Source organism: Pseudonaja textilis, chromosome 8, assembly GCF_049901715.1.
Source record: "Pseudonaja textilis isolate UNSWEBS1 chromosome 8, rPseTex1.2, whole genome shotgun sequence".
Lineage (NCBI taxonomy): Eukaryota > Metazoa > Chordata > Lepidosauria > Squamata > Elapidae > Pseudonaja > Pseudonaja textilis.
The window spans coordinates 7,168,424-7,196,359 of record NC_141997.1 but is presented as its reverse complement, the minus strand read 5'-3'; the positions used below and the strand labels follow the sequence as shown (position 1 = coordinate 7,196,359).

At 44.9% G+C, this 27,936-nt stretch overlaps 1 protein-coding gene across 2 annotated transcripts in view; it reads left to right on the top strand.

Annotated features, from left to right (window-relative positions):
- The first annotated feature begins 1,148 nt into the window (after positions 1-1,148).
- The window catches only part of SMS (spermine synthase), a 73,291-nt gene continuing 46,503 nt past the window's right edge, over positions 1,149-27,936 (top strand). For both annotated transcript variants that reach the window (XM_087938208.1, XM_087938207.1), the window contains exons 1-2: positions 1,149-1,350; positions 19,143-19,263. In XM_087938208.1, coding sequence (XP_087794334.1) covers positions 1,302-1,350; positions 19,143-19,263 — 170 coding nt within the window. In that variant the 5' untranslated portion in view covers positions 1,149-1,301. The remainder of the gene's footprint in view (positions 1,351-19,142; positions 19,264-27,936) is intronic.

Genomic DNA, 27,936 nt, shown 5'->3' with positions numbered 1-27,936 from the left:
TTGTGATAGCAACTCAACAATTATGCCTTTGTTCCTAAGTTAGCTATTCTCAGTTACAATGGAAATTCAGTGAAGGTTTGTTAAATGTCTGGTTGGCTGGAAACAGGAAGTATTTTTTAAAAAAGTCCTGGGAAACAAAATGTCTTCAGCACATATTAAGTATGCTTATAAGAATCACACAAATACCTTCCCTCCCCAAAAGCTAACAGTTATTGGAAAGAAAACCCCTTAAAGAGTAAGAGAAAATAATGTAGCATATATTGAACTTGTTAGCTTAGTTGTAGCACTGCCTCATTTCTGGAAGATGTTTATCAGCTAGTTTGACTTTGGAAAGATGCAAATAGTTCCTTCATTATTTACTTTCATTTGTATGCTTCGTCTTCCAGTGTTCTAATTGCAGTTTGTGTTTTTAAGGCACGATCTAGTTGTTAAAATGTATTTAAAACAATTAAAGAGATAATTCTTCAGTAATTTTAATTATACGCAATGTGATTTCTGGGGGGAGTGAAAAATTGGCACCTGCTGCAATTCCATGTAAATGAGAACTGGTTAAGGTAATTATTAGAGACTTCGGGGCATCTAAAAGCAAAGAAGAAATTCCTCCTTGACAGATGCAGGTGTTTGTTGACTCACCCTTTCTGTTCTGTCTTCAAGTAAGCCGTTTCTTTCGTTCTCTGTAAAAAACAGATTTCTGTCTCGTTCTTTGCAGCATTTTATATTACACGCTTAAAAGCACATTGTTCTTATATGCTACGTTTCAGAATTTGTTTTGGAACCGAACAATAAAACTGCGATGTAGGAGGACACTAGGCCTAGTCTGCGTTAAGCCAGCCTCAATTTGGTGCTTCACTCATCATAGAATAAAACGAAGCATAACGTGTACAAGAAATCCAAACAACCTGGAATAGGAACGTTCGAGACATCACAATATAATGTGTTATTTGAAGCGCCTTTATTTTGCAGGAAGGCCTTGAAGCCAAAGTAGTAGTGAGTCTGTCTCCGATTATAAACAAAAGCCATCATCTCGCCCCTTCAGGCTCCCTAAAACAGCAAATGGAGAGGTGGCGCCCGCGCCTCCCACGAATCCCTACCAAAGCCGCTTTCAGCTTCCCCCCAACCCAGCGTCGACTTATCGCTTCCAGTCATTTGCCCCTCCCCTTCGGGTTCTTACACAGCGGCGGTAACCCCGGCCTCCACCTCGCGTGCTAACACACACGCACGCACACCGCGCAGGCAGGCAGTGGCACTCGCAGCACAGCCACGGCCGTTCCACCAGGCATGGCACAGGGCTCTACTTCATTATGGCAGCAGCGCGACACAGCACTCTCGACTTCATGCTCAGCGCCACAGGTGAGGCACCTCATTTCGCCGACTCGCCCTTTCTGGCCTACCCACCCACTCATGGCTGCCTGGCCGGCCCACAATTGTTCTTCCTTCCCTTCCTTAGTTACGGGGGAGAGGAGAGGTCCGGACTGCTTGCTGGGTCGCTCTTGCAGCAAGAGCCACGGCTCTCCGCAGGCCTCTGCACCAAATGAGGCGAGTGAGCGAGCGAGTTTTGTCGTCTAGGTCGGCGTGGGAAGAGTGGGGCAGCCTGCCAGTTTTGCCCCGGTGTGTTTCTTTCCTGCCCACTCGCCCTCCCGTCCCCAAATACGCGGCATATCCCCTTCTTCCCTCCCGGAGTCTCCTTTACCGCCAACTCTTGAATCTTCTGTTCTCCCGAATCTTCGATTACCCCGACATATTCGAGGTTTTTTCCCCTCTTCCCCCTCCCCCTTTCCGCTTGCAATTATTTTCTGATATTCAATTACTGTATTTTCTAACATTCGTGCCTGCAACTCCTCCCCTTCGCAAATACAAATTGCCTAAAAACTCGGCCCCCTCTTGCTCTTCCAACCATGCGTGTTTCCGTGCCGCATGTGCTTTATGGCGAAATCTTGCCATGTGTCTGTCTCATTCATTTCCCGAAACAGAACGCACTCTCACCCGAATATGATTTACTCTCGTCAATAGGCCGGCAAAGATCTTTCTTCTCCTTTCCGGGCATATTCCCTTTATATACTTAAAAACGTGAGCTCGTGCCGGGGGGCGGTGGGGGGGGGCGGATAAAACATCGAAAAAACATCAGATATTCGGCACTATTGCAAATGTGAGCCCGTGCCTGGGGGGGGACTATAAATGCGGCTTGTTTCTGTCCAGTAGAAATAGGCGTCTGTTCATTTTGCAGGTCTTGCGTTTAAAGGACGGGCCTTAATCTACCCCTCAGGCGATAAGGTTTTTCCTCTAGAAATGCTGATTGAAGAGGTGATCCAGTTACCTCCCCCTACCCTTCCTGATTTCCTGGCTCTACTGGAAATTGGGTTTGAAAGAAAATGTTAGCTGTATAGTAGAGGGGAAATTGTGTGCTTGCTTAATAGAGTAATAATAGAAACAAGATGTACTGTGCAGAACATAGAAGAACAGGAAGCCTTCTTACAAGGATAAATTTGAATGAAATTGTGTCTAATTGGTTGGGGAAGGAAATATTTGGGATAATTCTATCTTATTCATCTGACAGTTGGATTTGTTTGTACATATACATTATTAATTATTTTGCAAATCTTAAGTGGTATTAAATTGGAATTGGGCTATTTCCCAATGTTTTCCAAAAGGCCAGAATCCAACAACGTTTATTTAGAGCCCTTCACCTTCAGTGCTTTTAAGAAATGTATTCAAATATAGTACAATTTTTTTTACAACCAAGAGGATTGCAGTCATTCTGCATAAAAGAAATAGGTCAATCTTTATGTAAACAAATCTCTCATAAAAATGCAATATTTAAAAACTAAGCGAGGAGACACAGTTGGTGGTGCTTTTTAATCAATAGAACTTAAAAGATCACAGCATGCTGTCCTGCTCAGGTTTTGTGTGTGTATGTGTATTTACACACACACATACAATTTTTTAGAAGATTATCAATTTTACTTTCAGAGGACAATAGCAAGGACTGTCAAACAAAGTGAAGGCTTGCCTGTGAATTTTGTTTTTAAAGAGGAGTATGCAGAAAACTCATCCAAAATCATTCTTGTCAAGGTTATCAGCTAGTCCAAGGGTCTATAGTGCAAGAGAAGTCATGCACGAGCCAGATATTATTTCCAGCAAAGAACATAAGCAAAGAAAACATTTTTTTAAAGGCTGCATTTTTTAAAGTTATCAGCAATCAGAATGTTTATTTCAGTGTTTCTCTATCTTGGCAGCTTGAAGATGTGTGGGCTTCAGCTGTCAAAATTCAGCAGTCAACATGCTGCCTGGAGTATTCTGGGAGTTGAAGTCCACACATCTTCAAGCTACCATGGTTGAAAAATACTGGTTTACTCCATTGCTTGACAAGTAACCAGCAGGTTTCCTCTGTTCTGTTCTTCCTTCTGGTGCAGAGTCCTTTCCTGACAGGTCCAGCTACTCAGGTAGTGCTGGTGATGAACCAGCCTTACGTGATGTCTGGCTTTTTCATTCCTGAATAGACATTGTGCAGGCTCAACTGAAGCAGCTTTTGCAGCTTTGGAGTCTGAGTCCCAAGCCTGGGCTATGATATATGCATTAATTGATGTATTAGCTTCCTTAGCAGTATCTGGATGCTGCCAAATCTTTTTTGTATGGCACTATTAACAACCTATGTATCACATATGATACACTGTAGAACTGGTAAAGTAAATTGTCTATTGTATTGCCATAAAACATTGAAACAGCTAAAACATTTCCTATAGTTTTTGCTGGAACACAGAACTATTGATGACAAAAAAGCAATGAGTTCCTTTAAATTCCACATTTGCATTTTGTTTTATGCCTGTGTTGCGTGACAGCTATACACATTGTTGATGTGCTTCGTTTGGCTACTGTACAAGGCACATAGGCTGCACAAACCTGGAAAGTAGTTGTCTTTCTTATAGTGGTTTTTTTTTCTTTTACAAAACTTAAGTCTTCACCGAATGGGTTGTAAATTAGAAAATACTGTAAAATTGTTGCAAAGTAGGATGGTAGATACGATGTTTTTACAGACTTGCTTGTTGCCTAAAACTACAGTACACATGTATTAAAAAGTTAGTTTTCTATTTCTATATTCTTAGTTAATTCTAAATGTAGATAGCGTTACTGCATTTATTTAAACCTTTTGTTTAAAATAAAGACACCTATTGCTTTCTTAATTTTAATAGCTGAATAATTGGTCAATGCTGGAAAACCTTCAATAATCTAACAATTGAGATTGTTGTTAGTCACAAAGTCACGTCTGACCCATCATGACCCCATGGACAACGTTCCTCCAGGCCTTCTTGTCCTCTACTCTGGAGTCCATTTAAGCTCACACCGACTGTTTCAGTAACATCATCCAGCCACCTAATTCTCGGCCATCCCTTTCTTCAGTTGTTCCCAGCATTAGGCTCTTCTCCAGTACATCCATCCTTCTTATTTGGTGGCCAAAGTATTTGAATTTCATCTTCAGGATCTGGCCTTCTAAAGAGCAGTCAAAGTTAATCTCCTCTACGACTGACCAGTTTGATCACCTTGCAGTCCAAGGGCCTTGCAGGAGTCTTCTCCAGCACCATAATTCAAAGGCCTCAATTCTTTGGGGCTCAGCCTTCCTTATGGTCCAACTTTCACAGCCATACATTGCAACTGGGAAAACCATAGCAGTGACTATATGCATTTTTGTTTGCAGGGTTATGTCTCTGCTTTTAGCTTTCCTCCCCAGGAGCAAGTGTCTTTTAATTTATTGGCTGTAGTCCCCATTTGCGGTGATCTTGGAGCCCAACTTGTGATTCATCTAGTCCTGCATTTCTCATGATGTGCTCTGCATATAAGTTAAATAGACAGGGCAACAGCCTTGCTGAACTCCTTTCTCAATTTTGAACCAATCAGTGGTTCTGTGTCTAGTTCTCACTGTTGTTTCTTGACCTCCATACAGGTTTCTGAAGAGACAAATAAGATCGTCTGGTACTCCCATCTCTTTAAGAACTTGCCACAATTTGTTATGATCCATACAATCAAAGGCTTTCGCATAGTCAGTGAAGCAGAAGAATATGTTTCTCCACTGAGCCGAAGGGAGAATCCAGGATGGGGTAGTCTCTAGTCTCATAGCTCTGCAGACCGAGTTGAAAAACTGAGGACACACCCCCTGGTAATGGTCCCCAGTTCTTCACTCGGTCTGATTGTGTTCAGACCACCCTTTAAGGGCTCTGAATAGTTAAGATTGTAGAAGAATCACCCCCTGGATTGAGGTTTTTTCTCTTCGAGAGGCTTAGAGCAGGTTTGACAACCAGCCAGCTTGCCGGTTAGCACTTTTTTTTCTTTTCTATTTTTTGACTGCCTTTAAAAAAAATAAATAATTTGCTGGTGGACTGGTTTTTGGAATTGTACTTGTATATTTGGTTGGAGGTGCCCCTGAGAGCCCGTGTGGCCCGGGCTGGGAGGGCAGGAGTCAGTGTCTTATTCAATTCACTTTCTCCTGGTCTGTTCTTATTGATCTGTGCTAGCCGTGAAAACCACGAGGCGCTTCTGCCCCTTTTCGGCGTCAGCGGCCATTTCAGACGTTTCGGGACAATTCTGCAGTTTGTCTCCAGGATTGTCCTGGGGGGGGGAGGTACTGGCCATCTGGATTGAATCCTGACCCCTTGTCCAGTCACCAGAGCACCGTGGCAGCTGTGAGATGCTTGAGACTGCCAAATTGATTGCGGTGCAGCCAGCATTGGCTTGCAAGCCTCTGATCTGTCAGGGCTTGTCGCAATTTTAAAGAATCAGCTTTTTTTTTTCCTTTTTGCTTTGACTCTTGCCTTAAATTGCGGAGCTGTGCTAAGCTCACTACTTCTGGGTCGCACTAGCCTCCTGAAGTGATAGACAGCTGCTGTGACCAAAGCAGACAGCTTTAGATCAAATAAATTTTGTTTTTATTTTTCTTTTGCCCCTTTTTTCCTTTTTTCTCTCCCTGTCAGTGTCAATTATTTTTGGCGGGCTCAAAATGGCCACCAAGGGAGCTGGCCAAGAATTATCAGCTCCTCAGCAGAGTAGGAGAGAGCTGCAAGGGGATCAACTAAGTCCAGGTCTGCTGGGCTGGAGGCAGCAGCTAGGATCAGAGCTAGAACCCTAGCCCCTAAAAGACCCTCTAGGGCAGAGAATAGGCAGCCCAGGCATAGACAAAAAGCCCTACATAAGGAGTTTGATAAGGTGGTGAAAGACTCCATGATGACAGGCAGCAAGACCAATTGGCAGATAGACAATATTTGACTGCCTGATCTCCTGGTGGCTCAAGTATTCAGGATTTGCAGGGAAAACTCCAAATCAAGGCAAAAGCCACTCATAATAATTCTGAACCACCACAAGGATTTTTGATTGCTGCACCTGGCAGCCAAGCCTCCAGCAGAACCAGACCTGTGCCTGAAAATAAAAAAATAATAAAGCCACCTTTACCCCTACAGTGGCTGGGTTGTGGCCGGAGGAGACCCACAGGCAAGAGATGCCATCTTTCATGAGAGCCTGGATCTCCCAAACAATTAGGCAAGGATTTCAGGCTTAAGTCAACCAGCTGCTCCAGCTGCCTGGTTTGGACACCAACATAGGCGTTCCTCAGGGGCAGGGGCAGGCTTCTGTAGAACAGCCGATCTACTTCAGAAATTGTTCTGCATCCCCTTCGGAAAGAAGCCAGTCTTATGTTTCCGAGAGGGGCCTCCTTTCAGAGAGGGCTTTTCGGACAGGGAGTCAGAGGTAGCATGTCTCCCCTCCTTTAAGGACCTTTACCAGCTGGTTCTCTTCAAGACTCTGCTGGTTAAGGCTAACAGCATGGCTCATCTTAAAAAAGGGACAAGGTCATCCAGGATTTTCCCCCAGAGGGGGAGGATCAGGAAGATTACCTATTCACTGAGAAAGCATCTGTGGTAGACGCTGTACCTGTGCCCCAGACATTTATGAATGTGATTAAAAAGTAGCGGGAGTCCCTTGGGGGGTACACTTGCCCCAGTGGGTCTGAGTCTACCTTATTTAATGGGTGGTTGCGGCAGCTGCAGAGTAGAATCCCACCTGAGGACCTCAGGGTGCATCAAGACTTAGATAATAGCCGTAGCTCAATCAACAGCTAATGCCACCCTCAAGTCAGCCAGAATTTCTTCCAGAGCCATGACCTCATCTGTAACATCACATAGGTTCATCTGGCTAAGAAATTGGCAGATGGACGCTAGAAACAAATGGAAGCTGGCGTTTGGTCCCTTCAAGGGAGAGAGGCTTTTGGAGAAGGCCTTGGATCCCTTTTTTTGATGGAAACCAGGGACAAGTGATAGATCCCACCCTCCCAAGGGAGGCATTTTGATTACAGGTCTCCACCCTATTACAGAAAGCCCTCCTTTAAACGGGGAAGCTGGGGCAAGCTTTCCCCGTCAAAGTAGGCCCTTCTTCCAAAGATCCTCATTTCAGGCCGATAGACCGGCCTTTGCTGCCAGAGGGCATCGGAGGCAAGATGACAGAAGGTCCTTTTGCGGTTCCAACAGACCTTTTAGATGCAACAAGGGAGACCAAAGCCTCCTCTCCCACAGGGGGCCGTCTGGGACTGTTCTGGCAGAGGTGGGAACATCACGACGGACGCTTGGTTCCTGACAACTTTATGGTCAGGTCTCTCTCGGGAGTTTCTTTCTGCCCCCCAGTGCCTTTATGTGCTGCCCTGTCTCAAGGGACCCCTCAAAGAGAGATCTCATGGAATCGGCAATCCACCATCTGCTGGATGTTTAGGCCATCCAGCTGGTTCCTGGAGGCCAGGGGAGACAGAGATTCTATTCAATTTGGTTTGGGATTTCAAAGGCCTTGGGGGGGGGTAGGGGGTGGCGAGCAATCCTCAACTTGAAGCAGCTCAACAGGCATCCAATCTACCAAAGATTCAAGTTACAGTCCCTTCACTCTATCCTACAGGGCCTGCGGGAGGGAGATTTTTTTTTAGCTTCGGTAGACCTGACAGAGGCCTACCTCCATGTGCCCATAGACCCCAAACACCGTTAGTTCCTGAGGTTTTGCTATGGCGGCCACCATTTTCAATACAGGGCTCTCCCGTTTGGCCTGTCATCAGCCCCACGGACTTTTACCAAGCTCCTGGCGGCCGGAGCAGCATACCTCAGATCCTTATCTATAAGGATCCAATGCTATTTGGACGACATCTTGATAGCATCCTCTTCCAGACCCCAAGCGAAGGAGGATATGATGTCAACAATCAGGATCCTTCGAGAGCATGGGTTCTTGATAAACCTGGACAAATGCCACCTAGTACCATCGAACCATCTCTTGCATTTGGGGGCTATCATAGACACCTTAACTGGCCAGGTCTTTCTCTCACAGGAGCGTCGAGACAGTATAAGGGATGTCATATCACAGATCTTGTCTGCCAGAGAGGTGCCTTGCTGTCTCAACTTCTTGACAAGATGATATCGTGCATCAGGATCGTCCCAGGGCCCGCTTCCATGCCCGAACCCTGCAGTGGTTCCTGCTCCCCTACCAAAAGGCAGGCAGGGGCGACTCACCAAGGAGGGTTCGCATCCCCTTGCTGGTTCTTCATTCTCTCCATTGATGGCAGTCCCAAGCCATGGATCAGGGTTGCTTATACAGGGAGCCCCAGAGGATTACCACCACCACCAATGCCAGTCTGTATGGTCACGGGGCCCACCTGGGAGTCCAGGTTAGGTGGTCACGGGAGGAGCTCACCCACAACATAAATTGGCTAGAGTTCGGGGTTGCCCGTTTAACTCTCAAGGATCTAAGGCAGGAGGTGATGGGGAGACAGGTTCTTCTCCTCACAGACAATGTGGCCACCAATGTGGCGGGGGGCACTCGCTCCGGATCTCTAATGCAGGAGGCGACTTGGTTGTTCAGGTGGTGGAGAGACACCTGTTGTCCCTGCAAGCAGGAAACATCTTGGGAGTTTCCAATGTGCAGGCAAGACTGGTTGAGCAGGGCCACAGTCGACAAATTGGAATGGCGACTGCATCCCAGTCTGTTCCAGGAGATGACAGAATGGTTCGGCCATCCGATTCTGGATTTCTTTGCATCTCTGGAGAACTCACAGCTCTCGAGGTTCTTTGCATGGTTCCCAGCACTGGGAGCAGAAGGGGTCAATGCTCTCTGGTGCAGGTGGCCCCAAGGGCTATTGTATGCCTTCCCCCTTCCCCTGATTTTGGGGACAATCAGAAAGGTACTGATAGGGCGGAGGTTCTGTTGGTAGCCCCTTACTGGCCCAGGTGCCCATGGTTCGCCGACCTGGTGGGCCTGTTGGTCGTCAGACCCTGGAGAATTCCCCTGCACAAGGTCTCCCTCAGCCCGATTGAGCACCCAGATCCAGCCTGGTTTCACTTGACCATCTGGCACTTGAGCGGGTGCCCCTGAAACAGGAGAAGTTTTCCAGAAGGGTCATTCAGACCATCCAGGTGGCCAGAAGACCTTCCATGACCAGGATATACGATGCATCATGGAGGATTTTCTGCGGTTGGTGTGCCAGTCACCTATTGGAACCTACTGCTGTTTCTATGGCAAATGTGTTAGAGTTCCTGCAGGACGGGTTGGACAGAGGTCTCGATCACAGTACCTTGAAGAGACGGGTGGCTGCCTTGGCCTTGTTTTCTTTTGGTCAAGGACTCAACCACTCTGGCCCAACACCCCAGGGTGAAAGCCTTCCTTAGGGGAGCCACTAATTTGAAGCCACCGGTGGTCCACCGTTACCCCACCTGGGATTTGCCTAGGGTCCTGCAGGCACTGACTTCTCCCCCACTTGAACCCTTGTGTGAAGTCAGTCTTCGCCTACTCACGTGCAAGGTGTCATTCTTAGTGGCCATTATTTCAGCCAGGTGTATCTCGGAGTTGACGGCCTTATCCATCAGAAAGAACCTGTGCATTTTCCATTCAGATGGTGGTTCTGCGGTTGGGCCCTACCTTTCTGCTTAGGGTGAACTTCTTATTCCATTGCTCAAAGGAGTTGATTTTGCCTGACTTCTGTCCAGGGCCTACCCATTCACTGGACAGAAAGTGGCACACCTTGGACGGTAGGAGGGCCCTCCGTATATACATCAAAAGGACTAACTTTTAGGAGGACTAAAGCCCTGTTTAGAGCCTGTATTGTGAAGGCCTATGAGTTACTGGCTCTTCCTGTGCCCTGGAGAATCACTGTGTACCTAACCAGGAGTGCGGCGACTACTGCAGCCTGGGCAACGCAGGCTTCGGTTCTGGACTTTTGTAGAGCTGTGACTTGGTCATCTGTGACCCGATTCATAAGACATTATAAAATTGACTCCTTTGCCTCAGCAGAGGCGTCCTTTGGAAAACGAGTCCTGCAGGGCGTTCATGTAGAAGTGGGGACCTCTGACCAATCCAGTTCCCTCATGTAGGACAGCCATCAGCCAGCTTTGGCATGTCCCATTCTGAATCCTCCCTTCAGCTCAGTGGAGAAGGGGCGCTGGTCATACCTGAACGCTTCTTCTCGGGGAGCCGAAGGGAGAATCCAATCCTATCCTGTATTCTGTCTGGTCGGAGTAGGGAGGAAATGTTTTTTTCTTGCAATATCAAATAGGCTATCTGTTAGAGGATGAGGAGCAGCTGGATCCGCTTTGACGTTCAGAACTGGGGACCGTTACCAGTGAGTGTGTCCTCAGTTTTTCAACTCGGTCTGCAGAGCTATGAGATTAGAGACTACCCCATCCTGGATTCTCCCTTCGGCTCCCCAAGAAGAAGCGTTCAGGTAGGACCAATGCCCCTTTTCTGGAACTCCCTAGCTTTTTCCATGATCCAGCATAAGTTGGCAATTTGTACTCTAGTTCTTCTGTCTCTTCGAAATCCTGCCTGTACTTCTGGTAGATCTCGGTCCACATACTGCTGAAGCCTAGCTTGTAGGATTTTGAGCATAACTTTGCTAGCATGTGAAATGAGTGCAATGGTGCGGTAGTTTGAACATTCTTTGGCATTGCCCTTTGGAATTGGAATGTAAACTGACCTTTTCCAATCCTGTGGCCACTGTTGAGTTTTTAGATTTGCTGACATTGAATATAGCACTTTTACTGCATGTCTTTTAAGATTTTGAATAGCTCAGCTCGAATACTGTCACCTCCACTAGCTTTGTTGTTGCTCAGACTTCCTAAAGCCTATTTGACTTCACATTCCAGGATGTCTGGCTCGAGGTCAGTGACCACCCCATCGTGGTTATCAGAGATGTTAAGCTTGTTTTTGTATAGTTCTTCTTTGTAGTTTTGCCATCTATTCTTAATCTCTTCTGCCTTTGTTAGGTCCCTGCCATTTTGGTGCTTTATCATGCCCATCTTTGCATGAAACGTTCCTTTCATATCTCCAATTTCCTTGAAGAGATCTCTTCTCCTCCCTTATTCCATTGTTTTCTTCTATTTCTTTGCACTGTTCATTTAAGAAGGCGTTCTTATCTCTTCTAGCTATTCTCTAGAATTCTACATTCAACTGGATGTATCTTTCTCTTTTCCCTTGCCTTTCGCTTCCCTTCTTTCCTCAGCTATTTGCAAAGCTTCCTCAGCCAGCCATTTTGTTTTCTTGCGTTTCTTTTTCTTTGGGATGGTTTTACTTGCTACCTCTTGTATAATGTTGCGAGCCTCTGCCCATAGTTTTCAGGCACTCTGTCTATCAGATCTAATTCCTTAAATCTATTTGTCACCTCTACTGTATATTCATCAGGGATATGATTTAGTTCATACCTGAGTGATCTAGTGCTTTTCCCTACTTTCTCAATTTAAGTGTAAATTTTGCAAAGAGAAGCTCATAATCTGAGCCACAGTCAACTCCTGGTTTTGTTTTTACTGACTGTATAGAGCTGCTCCATCTTTGGCTGCAGAGCACAGTCTGATTTCTGTGTTGACTGTCTGATGATGTCCATGTGTAGAGTTGTCTCGGGTTGTTGGAAAAGAGTGTTTGCTATGACCATCATATTTTCTTGACAGAATTATACCAGCTTGTGCCCTATTTCATTTTGTACTCCAAGGCCAAACTTGCCTGTTATTCTGGTTATCTTTTGGCTTCCTACTTTAGCATTCCAATTCCCCATAATGATAAGAACATCATTTTTGGTGTTAATTCTAGAAGGTGTTGTAGGGCTTCATAGAACCGTCCAACTTCATCCTTTTTAGCACCAGTAATTGGGGCATAGACTTGACTACTGTGATGTTGAATGGTTTGCCTTGGATTCGAACTGAGATCATTCTGTCATTTTGGGGATTGTATCCCAGTACTGCTTTTCCTACTCTTTTATTGACTGTGAAGGCTACTCCATTTCTGAGGGATTCTTGCCCACAGTAGTATACCTGATGGTCATCTGAATTAAATTCACCAATTTATGTCCATTTTAGTTCACTGATTCCGAAGATGTCAATGTTCAGTCTTGTCATCTCTTGTTTGACCATGTCCAGCTTGCCTTGATTGAACGATCTTACATTCCAGGTTCCTATGCAATATAGATCTTTACAGCATCGGAGTTTCCTTTTACCACCAGATACAGCGGAGTGTCCTTTCGGCTTTGACCCAGTCACTTCATTTTTTCTGGCGGTACTAGTACTAGCCCTCTGCTCTTCTCCAATAGCATATTGGACACCTTCCGACCTGAGAGGCTCATCTTCCAGTGTCATATCTTTTTGCAATTACTTGTTAATGTTTGCTACTTATTGTTCAACAAAAAATAATTTTAAAAATAAAATTATTTCTAAAGCGTACTAGCATTGTCCTGAATGGAGAGAGCTTTACTAAGTACTAGAAAGCTGATTCCTTCACTGTTCATTAACTTCTAAATAAAAAACCCTATTAATAATGTTGAACAATTGTTTTGAAGTTCATTTGGAAAGTAATATTGATATGTCCTAGAATGGTAAACTGATTTACAAGCAATCTGATAGCATGAATTGCAAACGGAAACTGACAATGTAGGGAGATAGATTTTTAAAAAGTGGCAGCTTCTAGTAGAGATCACCTACAAAAGGCTGGCAAAAAGGAGCACTTAATTCTTTTACATGTATATATGTTTTTGGAATGGCTGCATTGGATTTAAACAAATATATGTTTAGTTCCTATTTATTATTAAGGTTTGCTAAGATCTTGCCCCCAGATTTTGTTACATCAAAGAATTTCTAGGTTATGCCAAATTTTGAAAGATTAGAGTGATCTATAGATCCAGAGCTCGTTAGAATGCCAATGTTTTGAGTTCCTGATAGCTTCCTTTGTTTTCACATTTTGGGGAACAAATCTATGAACTAATCATTCCCCATGTGGAGCCCTCTAGTTGCAATCATAAACTATGATATCACATTGATTGCATTGCTTAGCAATGGCAGTTCCAGTTGATGATGTTGCCCCAGGACTGTGTGGGTTTTTTAAGTGGAAAAAAGTGGGCAATCTCAAATCAGAAGCATGGACAGTTCATAGGTGTTGTGGGTGGGTGCTAGGGAGTGTTGATGGGCCAGTGGGACCAGGAGAAGGTGGATATACTGCAAAGCTTCACAAAGGGCCAGCAGCTGTCTTAGCTGGATGTGCCTCATAAGCTGCAGAAGAAAGCAGACAGGGAAGGTCAGCTGGGGGCAACAAGGATAGGCAGTAGCAAAATGTAGGTCAAAAGATGGAGGGGAGGTAGATAAATGGGAGGTGTTGAAGTGGGCAAACGCAACAGAGCAGAAGCGTGAAGTTCTTGTCTAATGATGGTGCAGTCCTCACCTACCTACCGCAACTAGTGCTACAGGAACTGGCATCGCTAAGTGTGGTCATAATGTTTTGCCAAACAACTGCTTCATTCTGGGCTGGTAGTTTCCATCCCAATGAGGGTTATTAAGCAAGGGCTATGTGTATATTGATGAACAAGACGGTTACATCTTTTGTATCTGCATTTTCTTCCAGTCCAATTTCATACATATTTTATCCCAGGAAAGAGAGAGCACCACCATGTGACTTAATCTTAGGTTTAATGATGACAAGCTATTTTTAATAAATAAATTTGTAAACAGGATAGCTACCGTGTTTCTCACAAAATAAGGCTGGGCCTTTTTTTTTTTTTGAGCCCCGAAAAAACGGGTAGGCTGTCTTTCCGGGGGTGACTTAATTCCCCCCCTTGCATCATCGTCTAGAGCGCCCCGCGGGCAGCCTCGCCACCAGCCGCTCCTAATGGGTGATCATGGCAAAGCGCAGAGAGCTCCCTACTCCCACCAAACACCTTTGCTGCAGACCCAAGACCTTTGGCACCCGCCGATGTTGCTTTCCCTTCTGCCACCACGTTTGGAGCTGCTGCTTCCGTGTTTGGAGTGCTGCTGCCATTTGGAGTGCCACCGCCATTTGGCGCACCGCCGCCACGTTTGGAGCTGCCGCTTCCGTGTTTGGAGTGCCGCCACCATTTGGAGCACCGCCGCCACGTTTGGAGCTGCCACTTCTGCGTTTCGAGCTGCCGCGTGTTTGGAGTGGCGGCGGTGCTCCAAATGGCGGCGGTGCTCCAAACAGCGGCAGTGCTCCAAATACGGATATGGCAACTCCAAACGCGGCAGTGCTCCAAACAGCGGTGGGGTTCCAAATGCAGAAGCAACAGCTCCAAACGGTGGCGGTGCTCCAAATGTAGAAGTGGCAGCTCCAAACGTGGCGGTGGTATGGGCAGAAGGGAAACCAACAGCGGCAAGCACTGAAGGTCTCGGGTCTGCAGCAAACATGCTTGGCAGGAGTAGGGAGCTCTCTGCGCTCTGCTATGATTGCCCATTAGGAGCAGCTGGCGACGAGGAATTGCTGCCCGCGGGGTGCTCCTAAGGGCAAGTCCCCCTGCCCTTCCCCCTTATTTTGCATGTTTTAAAATAGGCCTAAATTTGGGGGGAGGGGCTTAATTTGATTTTATGCCAATAAAACATGCTGGGCCTTCCTATTGGTGGAGGCTGTAATGTTGGAGAAACGCTGTACAAATATGTGGTAATATGTGATATAAATATCTGGCTGCAAATTTAGCATAATTCTGTCATTCAACTGCAGTTTAATTTTGTTCTATAAAAAAGAAGATGTAAGTTTTATAAAGGCAAGTATGAGAGTCATTGCTTATCATCTGTCTTGTTTGGAATGTTACCTTGCTATAAAAAAGGCTGTTACAACCATAGTAGCATCTCATGGTCATGTGATCATCATTTGGATACTTCATAACCAGCATACCCTTGCAACATTTGGCAGCCACATGGTCACCAGTTGTGTGCTCTGCAACAGGCTTATGACAGAAGTAATAGAGAAAGTAGAAATTAAATCATAAATCATAGTCACATGATGTTTTGCTTAATGATCCCAATACTTTACTTAACAATTAAAGGAGTAGTGAGATCATAAACCCGTCACAGTCACGTGATGTTTTGCTTAGTGATTGCGGCATTTAATGGCGCTACTGGTCCCAGTTGTGGTCATTAAGTGAGGACTCCCTGTATCCTCTCAAATTTGACCATTGCTGTCAATGGCTTTTGTCTTAGTCCTGTCTTCCTCAGAGATTTGTTTTGAAGATAAAATGAAGAAAAGTATGTTGCCTTGAATTATCTGAGAAAAAAAAGATACAAATGCAAATTACACAATGAAATCATTACAGTGGTAGAAGCTATATGGCTTTGTTATCAATAATGTGTTAATAGTAAACTGAATAAGAAAAAATTTAGATAGGCTTTTGAATTGACTTACAAAATTATGATTAAATACAAAGGAGAAATCAAAGTATTAAATACAAAAAAAGATCTTTAACTTTACATTATAAATGAACTTGAGCAATTTTTGTTTACTTTTTAAAAAAATACTATGTTCTTCACAATGAACAGATGTTCATTGCCATCTGTTAAAATAATTGGTCTTGGCATCAAGCTTTTCATGTGAACTTAGATTTTTTTTAAAATGTAGGAGTAAGAAATGGTGTGCAATAGGAAATTTTTTTTTTTACTTCGGATGCTAGCTTTACGTAGACCATGGGTGTCAAATTTGATTGCATCATGTGATGTCATGTGTATCACGACATTTTTTTGCCTTTGTGGAGCCAGGGTGACCGTGACCTGCGTGTGATGCATCTGGCCTGCAGGTTGCCAGTTTGATACCCCTTATGTACAATATGAACATAAAGCTCATTTAACATTTTTTCTACTTTGAGAAACATCCGCACTGCTAAAATCAATTAATCAAATTATTTGATTTATTTTTCAAAATGTATTTAATTACTGTGCTTCTAAATTACCCAATATATGCAGCTCCAGCATAGACATATTTTAAGGTACTTAAAACAATAGGAAACACTGGCTGCCCGTATCTCTTGCGAGTAAAGACAAATATATGTGTCCCAGGATAATTTTGTAGGATCCAGTCTGAGTCAACACCAGGACCAAAGTTCTTTTTCTCCCAAGTTTTCAGTCTCTCTCTCTCTCTCTCTCTCTCTCTCTCTCTCTCTCTCTCTCCTCCTCCCTTCCTCCCTCCCTCCCTCCCTCCCTCCCTCTCTTCTCTCTCTAATATGTGCACTGGACTGTTGTATTTATATGGTCCCTGATTGTGTGTAGCTTTTAGTTGCTAATTAGGGAGTTGGTAGCTGGATATTAAGTCATTGATTGTTGTTTCCTTGTGCTGTTGAGCTCCTAAGTACCTGATAGGAAACAGTATAAGGAACAGTATCTGATAGGAAACAGTATAAGCAAAAGTTGTAAGAAATCACAATAATTAAAATCACAATATGGACTGAACTTACTCCATCCCTCTGGGCCCACCACCTCTAGTGATCACAGAAAAAGATGTGTGAGGTCTATTTTACAGACAAAAGCATGGAAAAGCACCAGGCCCTTACAAGGTAACTCCTCTTGGTTGAAAGTTTGTGCCCCCATCTACACCGTTAATAAATCACTAGAGATTTCCTTGGTGCTTCAAACACTTTACTATCATTCCATGTAGCTGAACAACTACAGACCAGTTACTCTGACATCCGTAGTTGTGAATACCTTTGAAAGGTTAGTGCTGGTCCACCTGAAAACCATCACAGACCTGCTGTTAGACGCCTTGCAATTTGCCAACCGAGCAAATAGATTGGCAGATGATGCTATTGATATAGCACTGCACAACATCTTGCAACATTTTGAATCTCCAAGGACCTATGCAAGGGACTTTTTTGTAGACTTCAGCTCGCATACAATACCATCATTACGGATATTTTTCTCACTAAACTGACTCAGTTAATTGTGTTTGACCACACTTGTAAGTGGATCATAAGCTTTCTAACAGATGGAAAGCAGCAGGTAAAGCTAGGCAAAATCATATCAAATACCTGTACAATTAACACAGGTGCCCCTCAGGGTTGTATGCTCTCCCATTACTCTTTTCTCTCTACACTAACAACTGCATCACAAAAGATTCCTCTGTTAAAGTACTGAAGTTTGCAGATGATACAGCAGTGATTGGTTTCATTCAAGATGGTGAATCTGCATACAGATGGGAAATTGAAACAATTGGCCCTATGGTGCAGCCAAAACAATCTTGAATTGAATACACTCAAAACTATAGAGGTGATAGTAGATTTTAGGAGAAGCCTCCTAATCTTCCATCTCTTACAATACTAAACAACACAATACTAACAATAGTAACCTTCATGTTTCTAGGTTCTATAATAAGACACCTAACATCAAAAACATTATTAAAAAAGCACAACAAAAATGTTCTTCCTATAGCACCACTCAGAAAGCTCAGACTGCTCAAGGAGCTGCTGATACAGTTCTACAAAGGAATTATTGAGACTGTCATTTGCACCTTTGTAACTGTCTGGTTTGGCATAGCAAACAAGATAGACTTCAATGTTAGGACTGCAGAAAAAATAATTGCAACCAGCCTGCCTTTCATTGAGGACCTTATTCTGCACAAGCCAAAAAGAGGGCTGTGAAAATATCTACAGATACTTTCTCACATCCTGGACATAAACTATTTCAACTTCTTCCCTCAAGATGACACTACAGGGCATTGCACTCTGCTAAACAACTAATTCCCACAACATTGTTTTATGCCCTGGGATGTCAAACCATCTAGTAGGGCTGTATAACTATTATCCTTCTCATATTTCCTATTACTTATTTCCTTAGTTTCTTATGACTTGTTCTGACCCACGCCCTTTTCCAACAATTCAAACACAATCCAAAGGGAACAGAAACCTTATAATGCTTCTGCGAAATAATTAGGTGTGATAAACACAAGCCTTGCCAAACTGTGCAAGACTTGCCAAAAGATAACAGACAAGAAATAATTTGCAATACAAAAATCTTCAAACACAAACTCAGGATACTGGAATGTCCACGAGGCTGGAGTTTCAAAATGTCTTTGCCTTCTGCAAAGTACATTTGTTTCACAGCTGGTTTTTATCTTCTTGAAGGGGGGGGGGCATTACCTTACACCCTTACTCCTGAGTCTCCTGTGCTGTTGTAGCTGCTCTTTCCTATGAGCAATCCTGTGTGCACGTGCACTTGACACAGGCTCCTCAGGAACCTCTTCATCACTGCTGCTAGCCCCCACAATCTCTGAAGGCAGCAGTCCTCCCTAATGGTCCTGGCCCCTCATCTGAGTCCTCGCTCTCCTCAGCTGTCTGCACCTGCTGCCGGCTAACCACAGCATGACTATAACTTTGTTGTTTGTATGTCATGGTTGATGTTTATTGCTTCTGTGTAGTATCCTATTATGATTTATGTTGATTGCTTTTATTTAGTATCCTATGACTATCACTGAGGGTTGTATCTTATGATTTATGATGATTATATTTTGTGATCATGATTTACCACTTGTTGCTTGTGTATAGATTGAGAGCTTGTGCACCAGAGACAAATTCCTTGTGTGTCCAATCACATTTGGCCAATAAAGAATTCTATGCTGTTCTGTTTTTAAAACAATTGGGAAACAAATCTTTACAAAAAATGCTGTTAACTTGTTAGGTATGCAACCTTCACAGAAAACAAAATTTCTTTATCAAGATTTATTAAAAGAGGATAGCATAAGGAATCTGAACAATTTTCCAATACTTGATAAATGGTATAGAAATTGAACAATCATCATTTTATGCTCATAAATCTGATAAGAATATCATGACAAAATGCACTAAATATCATTTCTATGTATTTATTAACCCATTGGTGTTTTTCTTTGTCTAGCTGATTGTAATGCCATTTTTAAAGGTCTACAATCCATCTTCCAAAAGGAGGGAATGACAGAGACTATTCATAACTGGGAAAATCATGGTTACTTAGCAACATACGTCAGTAAAAATGGCTGGTAAGCTGAATTTTAATATACGCAATTTTTGGAAGTATGTTATAATTATCAATTATTTAATAGTTTGTCAAGGTTTCCTTTAAGAAGCTAAGTGAAGAGTATTCTTAATTTTTATTTTTATTTTTAAATTTTTATTTATTTTAATTTTAAAAAGTTTTAAGATTAATTTCTAATTAACTGTTATGAAAATAGAGAAAATGGTATATTAATAAAATTAACACATATTGCTGAAGCTTATTGTTAGGCAAACTCTAACATTTTGATGTTCGAATGTCTTAATGAAACTCATGGATGAAAATAATTATTTTTTAGAGAAGAGTAGAGTATTACAGATAACCTTATTACCCAACTGAGCGATATTTACCTAGAGACTATTTTGGTAAGTAGCTAATTTAGTTGATAGATTTTTTAATGGTTTCATCATATATCTCTAGGAAAGACAACAAAATCAAAGGAGGCCTTATTCATAACAAACAACTCCCTGTTGTCGTGATGGCGAACCTATGGCATGCGTGCCAGAAGTGGCATGCAGAGCCACTTCTGGCTTGTGAGAGGTTGCTCGGAAGAACCCCACTGCGCATGCGCGTACGCCCCTGCCAGCCAGCTGATTGTTGGGAATCTGCTGTGTGTGTGCGGGGAAAGATGCGCCTGGGAGACGTGCGCATACGCAGAGGCATGCAGCATGCGGGGCAGGTTGTGTGCACATGGGCAGAGACATGCGATGCGGAGGTTTGTGCGCACATTTGCAGAGGCGCGATGTGCGCGCAATGGGTCACGTACACTGGGCGGGGGGAGTCTCGCATGCATATGCATCACTGTAGTCACACACATGCACTTTTGGCACGCAGTGTGGAAAAGGTTAACCATCGTTGCCCTATTTGTCACAAATTACCAACATCACAGGTGACTATCATATAGTGTAGATGTTATCAAATTAATTCAACGAAAGCAACAAGAAATTTGGATAAACATTTTATTTATTTATGCTGAAATGGCAAAACAAAGCTTGACAAAAGATTTTTTTTCAATTCTTGATATTGTAGAGGGGGATATGTGGCTTTTTGGAGATCTGAATATTTTTTTCTCCAAATGTAAACAAATCTGTATCCAAAAGAAAACCTTGCAAAGTCTTCAAAAATGTCTTATATGAAATATTTTTGATTCATAATACAAATAACCTGGAAAAAAGAAAATATATGTTTTATTCAGTTCATGAAACTTGGGAAAATTGGGCACGTCCATTTTTCATATGATCTTTGTAGCATCCCCATGGTTATGCGATCAAAATTCAGATGATTGTCAACCGGTTCATCTTTATGACCATTGCTGTGTCCCAAGGTCATGTGATTTCCTTTTATGACTCTCTGACAATCAAAGTCAATGAGGAAGTCAGTGTCAGCCTCAGATCCATCTTGATGGATTTTGCGGGGGATGGACTTTGTCTTGGAGTTACAAATCGCATGGAGAGTTTAATTGGAACACTGACATTAACCCGAATTTCATTCTAAAGAAAATCCCAGTGGCTTCTTTCAAAGCGATGCTGCTGTCCAGGGTCCTAAGCCCCAAGACGCACCTTGGTATAACAGGGCGTAAAGAATCTGGGAAGATAGAACAGGGAACAGAAACCCCTGAAGGAGCTACCGGATCCACTCCAGAGGATGGTTGTGGAACTATCTGCTACCCATCAGCTGCGGCAGTGGCCGAAGCCGAGGCCATGGAGGCTGAACTCCGAAGGGGTGCCAGACCCAAGGAACCAACCCCATGGCAGACCCCCGCCAGCCGGACCAGCTGCACAGTTAGAGTTAGAGATGGTGATGATGGTCTCCGGGCCTCCAGGGGCATTAGGACAACTTGAACAAGTGGCAGCCTTTGAATGGAGACCATTGAGAACCCCTGGAGACTGGCGAGTTCAGGAAATGGAGGCTCCCACTGTCATCACGTAGCCAGTCACTTGCCGGGCTACCTGAGAAGTTTGATCTACTGAGTGTGGGACCCATGGTCCAGACATTTCCACACTTGATGCAGCCCAGTTGGATTCTAACCCAGCCTACATTCAACTTTCCAGGGTCAGGAAGCATAGCAGTCCAGAGTGGAGTGTCTGCTTCATTCCACTCAGCACTGGCAGGGCCAAGGCACAGCCTCCCGCTTCAGACCCCCTCCATCAGAGCTGTAGCCCAGCCAGCCACCGTGGCAGGATGACATCCCAGACCCTTAGGCCACTCAAACCCAGGGGGAGGTTTGCCAAGCTCTGCCCATCAACCCCCACCAGTGCCTGCCGGACTGCCACCCACCGACCAGGTTCCATCCGGGTGGGCCTTTTACCCAGGCCAAGATTGGATCCAGTACCAGTGGATGCCGGTTCCCGTCCCGTCATTGATCCCACCAACCGCAGCTGCCCCCTCAGCAGCTACCCCACCACAGTTCTTGGCCACCTTTGACGGCACCCCTGGAAAACTGGCCTATTTCCTAAAATGAATTTGGGCTCACATTGATCGATATGGGGCACAGTACCAGTCAGACCAGGACAAGTTCTCAGTCATTGCAGATAATATGAGAGAAGGGAAAGCAGCCAAGTGGATTGCTCAACTCCACGATGAAGGAGACCCTGAGTTGGAAGATGTGTACAACTTTGTGCAATCTCTAAGGGCCCGATTCAAGGACATGACTAACAGAGAGGAAGCTGAAGCAGAGATCGGGGCTGAAACAGCACGGTCGCGCCCCCCCCCGAGCGTGTGTGGTTTAGAAGAGTGGCTGGAAAATTACGACGCTGGCCTAAGTGACTCTTCGTCCATTGTTTTAAGGAAGCTCTGGATCAGAACCTTAGGCAAGCTTGCGCCTACAGGGGCTCCCAACTGGATCCAAGATTGGTACCGGATGGGGGTGACTGTAGACTTGGAAATTCACCCCTACTGGAGTTTGACTCAAGAAAAAGCCTCTAAGTGGCTCTTGAGCTGTAGACCAGCCAGAAATGTGCCAGTAGAGGTGAAACCTGCGGCAAGCCTCAGAATCAAGTATTTCAGATGTGGCCAGCAAGGTCACCAAGCTTCGGAATGCCTTGTGCCGGCTCCTGTTCTTCAGACGATGCCAACTGCAGCCAAGTTGAAGAGAAGTCCCCAAAAATTACCTGACAAGGGGAGGTTCGCAATTCCGGCCCCAGAAGTTATTGACTCCAGTGGGACTGGAGATGAGGACCCGATGGTAAGTGGAGCCATCCGCCCCTTTGTCATAAAATCTCATATGGGGTGCCCCAAACCGGAGCCCATGGAGAGCTGGAGACCATAATAGACACCGGATGCACCTGGTGCTTAATCAGCTCTCAGACCGTGCAAAATTTTGAGATAAAAACAATAATTCTGAAACACTCCATCCACTTTGAACAAGTAGATAATTCACTTATTGGGGGAGAGCCAGCGACTTTAGTCACGGAACTTCTAAAGCTGGAGATGGTGTGGTACTGGGAACTGGTACGACTTGTTGATGCCCCCCAAATGACTGAAGCCCTCATTCTCGGCTTGGCTTGGCTAGACAAATAGGCCCCCACCATTACCTGGGAAGATGGCTACTGTAAGCTAAGGATAGGCATAGGCCCCTTGCCTCCCCATATGCAATATGAGAGCCAGCCACCTTTGGGACCCAGGGATTGCAGTCAGAAGGAGGGAGTGGCCTCCACAATGGAGGGACTGCCCGGTTGCCTGCAGATACCCAAAGAATACCAGGACTTAGCAGAGGTATTTAGCGAAGATAAGTGCAATGTACTGCCGCTCCTGACCCACTGACCGCACAATAGAATTCATCCCAGGGGCAAAACTGTGAAAGCCAAAAATGTACACAATGACCCCTAAAGAAATGGATGAATTGAAGAAGTACATTGATGCCAACTTAGTGAGAGGATTCATCCAGCCAGCAAAATCTCAGGTCCCCATATTGTTTAAAGAGAAGAAAGATGGCAGGTGAACTCTGCATTGATTTTTGCGGGAAAAACGCTGTTTGTGTACAAAATACCTATCCCATCCCCCTCATGAAAGACATGCTTAACCATCTGGTGAAGAGTAAGGTGTTTATCAATCTAGACCTATTACCATGTGCAGATAAAAGAGGGAGACAAATGGAAGACTGCATTCAATTGCTTGTTAGGCAGTTTCCAGTTTAAAGTCATGCCTTTTGGGCTACAAGGAGCCCCCTACATGAACACCTATGCAAGGGGTCTTCATTTATTTGTACGACATTCTCATCTTCAGTGAGACCATGGAGGAGAACATTAAACTAGTGGGACAAGTGGTTAAAAAATCCTTGTGCTAAGCTTTATGCCAAGCTGTCAAGTTCCATAAGACTTCCCTGGGCTACAAAGTGTCAAACGAGGGAATTGAAATGGGTTAGAGCTGTGCTGGACTGGCAGCCTTATCGCACCTGCAAACAACTTCAAAGTTTCCTGGGTTTTGCAAACTTCTACTGGCAGTTCATTCCTGCATTTGCTGAGATAGCCTTACTACTAACTGAGATGTTAAAAACCAGGGGGACTGACCCTAAGCCCAAACCCAACCAACCACTGAACTGAACACTTGAATGTCAATGAGCTTTTGAGAAGTCGAAGGGACTGTTCTCTAAAGAGCCAGTCCTGCTATACCCTGACCCTGACTGGCTGTTTGTAGTGCAAGCGGATGCCAGCGATGTCACTGCCTCAGTGCTTCTGCAGGAAAACTCCCTGGACCAGCTGCAACTCTGTGCTTATGTGTCCAAAAAGCTTACCGACACTGAGAGACAATGGGTTATCTGGGAGAAAGAGGCCTTCACGGTCAGGTGAGCTGTCCTCTCTTGGAGCATTTCTTGGAGGGCAGCAAAGTGCCTTTTGAAGTCTGGACTGATCACAAAAACCTAGAGGCACTGAAGACTCTGAGAAAACTAAGCAAGTCCACTGAGTACAATACTTTAAACACTTCAACTTTGAACTGAAGCATATCCCAGGTGAGAAGAATAAGCTGGCTGATGCTCTGTCAAGGAAACCTCAGTTTAACAGCTAATAGGAGGAAGTAGTACATGCAGTTGTACCCCAATCTCAGCCAGCTGCTCAAGTCACCACCCAAAGCCTAGCCAGGAGTCAGGACGACCACATGGTAGACCTGATCATGGCAGAGATGAAGACTGCGTTCCATGCTGACCAATGGCTAAAAGATAACCTTAACATCCTAACACTACGAGATGGGTTAGCTTGGAGGGGATCTAAGTTGTACGTTCCTGCCAGCCTGAGGCTGAAAGTACTTCAACGTAGTCACAATTCCCAGTTGGCTGGTCGCTTTGGATTCCTAAAGATCCTCCGTTTAGTGAGGAGGCAGTTTTGGTGGCCAAAGATGAAAGATGCAGAGGACTATGTAAAAAACTACTCCACATGCGCTTCCTTGAAAACACGACCGGGGAAGCCGCCTGGTCTGCTCCAGCCAGTAGCTGATCCCAGCCTCCATGGGATGAAATAGCCATGGACTTTATAGTCAAACTCCCATAGAGTGGTGGAAATACCGTCATTTGGACACTGGTTGATTTGTTTTCTAAGAAAGCACATTTCACTGTTTGCTCTGGGTACCATAAGCTAAGAGATTAGCAAAAATATTCATCAAACAGAGTTTAGGCTGCATGGAGTGCCGCAGTGGATTATTTCTGATCAGGGTGTCCAGCTCTGGAGGGAGTTCCTATGGTCTGTTGAGTCCTCTCAGGGGCTGAGTTCTGCTTTTCATCTGAGCATGAACGGCGCTGCAGAACGGATGAACACCATGGTGGAACAGTATCTGAGATGATTACGAGCAAGAAAATTGGGCTGACCTTCTACCTTTCGTGGAAGTAGCCTACAACAATGCAGTCAAAAGTAGCACAGGCTTAACCCCTTTCCAAGTCACCAGCAGAATGGACTTTATACCTATGCCTGAGCTACCTAGAGCTACCTAGAGCAGGGGTCGCCAACCTTTTGGACCTCAGGGACCACCAAACTTGTACTTTTAAATCCTGAGGACCACTAATATGATTTTTTTTAAAAAGAAAAGATAATATATTTAATTTAAAAATTATTTTTATATTAGATATAAATTTAATATTAAAAATTAATTTTTAATATATACATAATTATAAAAATGCTTATTTAATTATAACAAAATCGTAAGTGTTTAATCATAACTGGGGCAGAGCGAAGGGAAAGGAGCGGCCTCTCTCATCCTTTGTGGGGAAAGAGGGAGGTTTTAATACCTGCTGGGTTTCAAAAGAAGCCACATGGTGCCTGGAGGCTGGGAAGATCTGGACTGGGAGGAACCGGCTCCCCCTCAAATGGAAGAAAAGCAGAACCCCCCACCCCCAATCTGGTCTCCTTTCATTTCATATCTCCTCCAAGTTAGAGGAGACCTCTCCCTCCTTTGCCAAGTGTGGCTGCTTGGAGTTGGGGGAGGGAAGGAAGGTCGGGCTGGAAGCACCGAGGAAGATGGACTCCTAATAACCAGGTAACATTTCCCCCCTTTGGCCTCCACACAAGAAGAGGACTGAGGCTAAGCTCCAGATTTCTCTTGCCGCTTCCAAGCAGAGAAGGGTCCTGCCCTGTGTGGAGGCTGAAGGGGAGGTGTCCAGCCCAGAAATGCTCGCGCTCTTGCCTGCACAAACAGGCTGGTTATTAGGAGCCTGCCTTCCTTGGCACTCTTGGTCTGAGCATTTGGTCTTTCCCCTCCCCCACCCCATGCCAAAGGAAAGCCAGCCGGGCTTCTCCTTCCCTCCTACCCTTCCCCCTGTTCTCTTCCCCCCACTCAATCCTACTTCAGGACAGAGAAAAGTGCACTGGAAACATGTGTTGGCATTTCCAACATGCATTTCTCTGGCGCTTGCCTACAATTCTTTGCATTCCTCCAGGCCTGACTTGCTGAGGGGGGAGAGCAGCCCTGACATCTCTGCTGCTCCCTCCCCCCACGGCCCCAGCCATCGCTGCCCGGGGAAAGCACAGGAAAAGAAAGTGAGCAGAAACGTAGTTCTCGCTGGGGTAAAGAGTGGAGATCGGGGAAGGCATAGGCAACAAAAAGTGGTGCTTTTCAAAGGTAGCAGCTTCCATTTCTTGCCTGTGCCTTCCTTGATCTCAGCTCTTTCACCCCAGCAAGAGCTATGTTTCTGCTTGCTTTTCCTGTGCCTTCCCTGGGCAGCAGTGGGGGGGGGTCAGCAGAGCAGAGCGCCGAGAGGGACAAGAAAACTGCGTCCCATTCCAGACCTCTGAACTGGATGGTGAGTGCAGACTTGCCCACTCCATCCTCTCCCACCACCACTAGCTAGTACTTTTCCTGCCCTGAGCTGTTCCTACAGCCCACGGCCATCGAGGAAGAGCCCAGGCCAGAAGGTGTGGGAGTGCTGCACAAATGCAAGTAGTATGGCGCTCCTGCACCTTCCAGCCATCTCCAACACTGCTTCAGCCCACCTGTGCCGCCAGCCCCCTCTTGCTGCAGCAGGACCATTACCTTGTCCTGGCCGTGAGGACTGCACTGCTTTTTGCAGGTTTGTGCTCGGCTGAAGGGTGGGGCCAGTGGGTGGGTGGGCCACGTGGGTGGCGCAGCCTTGTGTTCCTGTGCAGCCTGGATTAATTGCTTTGGGAGGGTGCTTTGGAGCGGACATTTCTCTGCAGCCCACCAGTTGGCGACCACTGGCATAGAGAGACTCCAACCTCAATGTCCCTAGCTGAGTGGATGGACTCATTAAAACGGGAGGGACAATACCAAGCATGCCCTTGCCCAAACAGCTGAAAAATACAAGCAGCAGGTGGACAAGCACCGATCCCCGCAAGCCTTCTTTAAAGTGGGAGATTGGGTCTACTTATCCACTAAATATCTTTAGACTAAAGTTGCCTACAAAGAAACTAGATCCAAACTTCCTAGGACGCTTCCCAATAGTGCAAGTGATGAATCTGATAACTCTGCAACTAAATCTCCCTTGTTTGTTAGGGAAAGTGCATTTGGTATTCCACAGTAGTTTATTGAAACCGGCTGTTTGCTCATAATTGAGACCAAGAGATCAACCCGCTCCCAAGCCAATAGTAATCCAGGGTGAGAAGCATTATGAGGTAAAGAAAATCTTAAACTCTAGATTACATAGGGCTCGTGTCGGATCCCTGGCATGATACTGCCATTCTTCTGGGAAAGGGGGGACCCTGGATATCGTACTTAGTTTATTGCTTTCTTCCTCGCACTGCACAGCCTGTAACTTTTCATTTTTATAACCTTTATCCTGGTGCCTAGGCGCCCTGAGATTTTCTCAATTTTTGAGGAATGTAAGGGTGGGGGCAGGTGGGTTGTTTCATTCTGAAAGGCGGCAGAAGATGACCCTGAGAACACTGGCTTATTAGGTTCTCAGAATGGCCATTACATTAACATATTCACACCTGCCAATTGACTGAATCTACATGGACTGAAGGGAGGGGTTTCTAATTCTTTTATTCTAACTGTATTGCTTGAGGGAAACTCAGAGTCTGCTTTCTTTAGTTTTGCTATCACTCCTGTTCAATAAAAGGTTCCTTTTGAAATGTTAAAGTTTCAAGAGTCTTTACTTTCTTGAGCAACGAGGAGAGGCAGGACATTATAAGTTGATTACAATACATAATCCATTGAAAGGGGTACACTTTGTCTGATGCCACATGGGTTGGGTTGCAAGGGCAGATAGGTTGGTAAA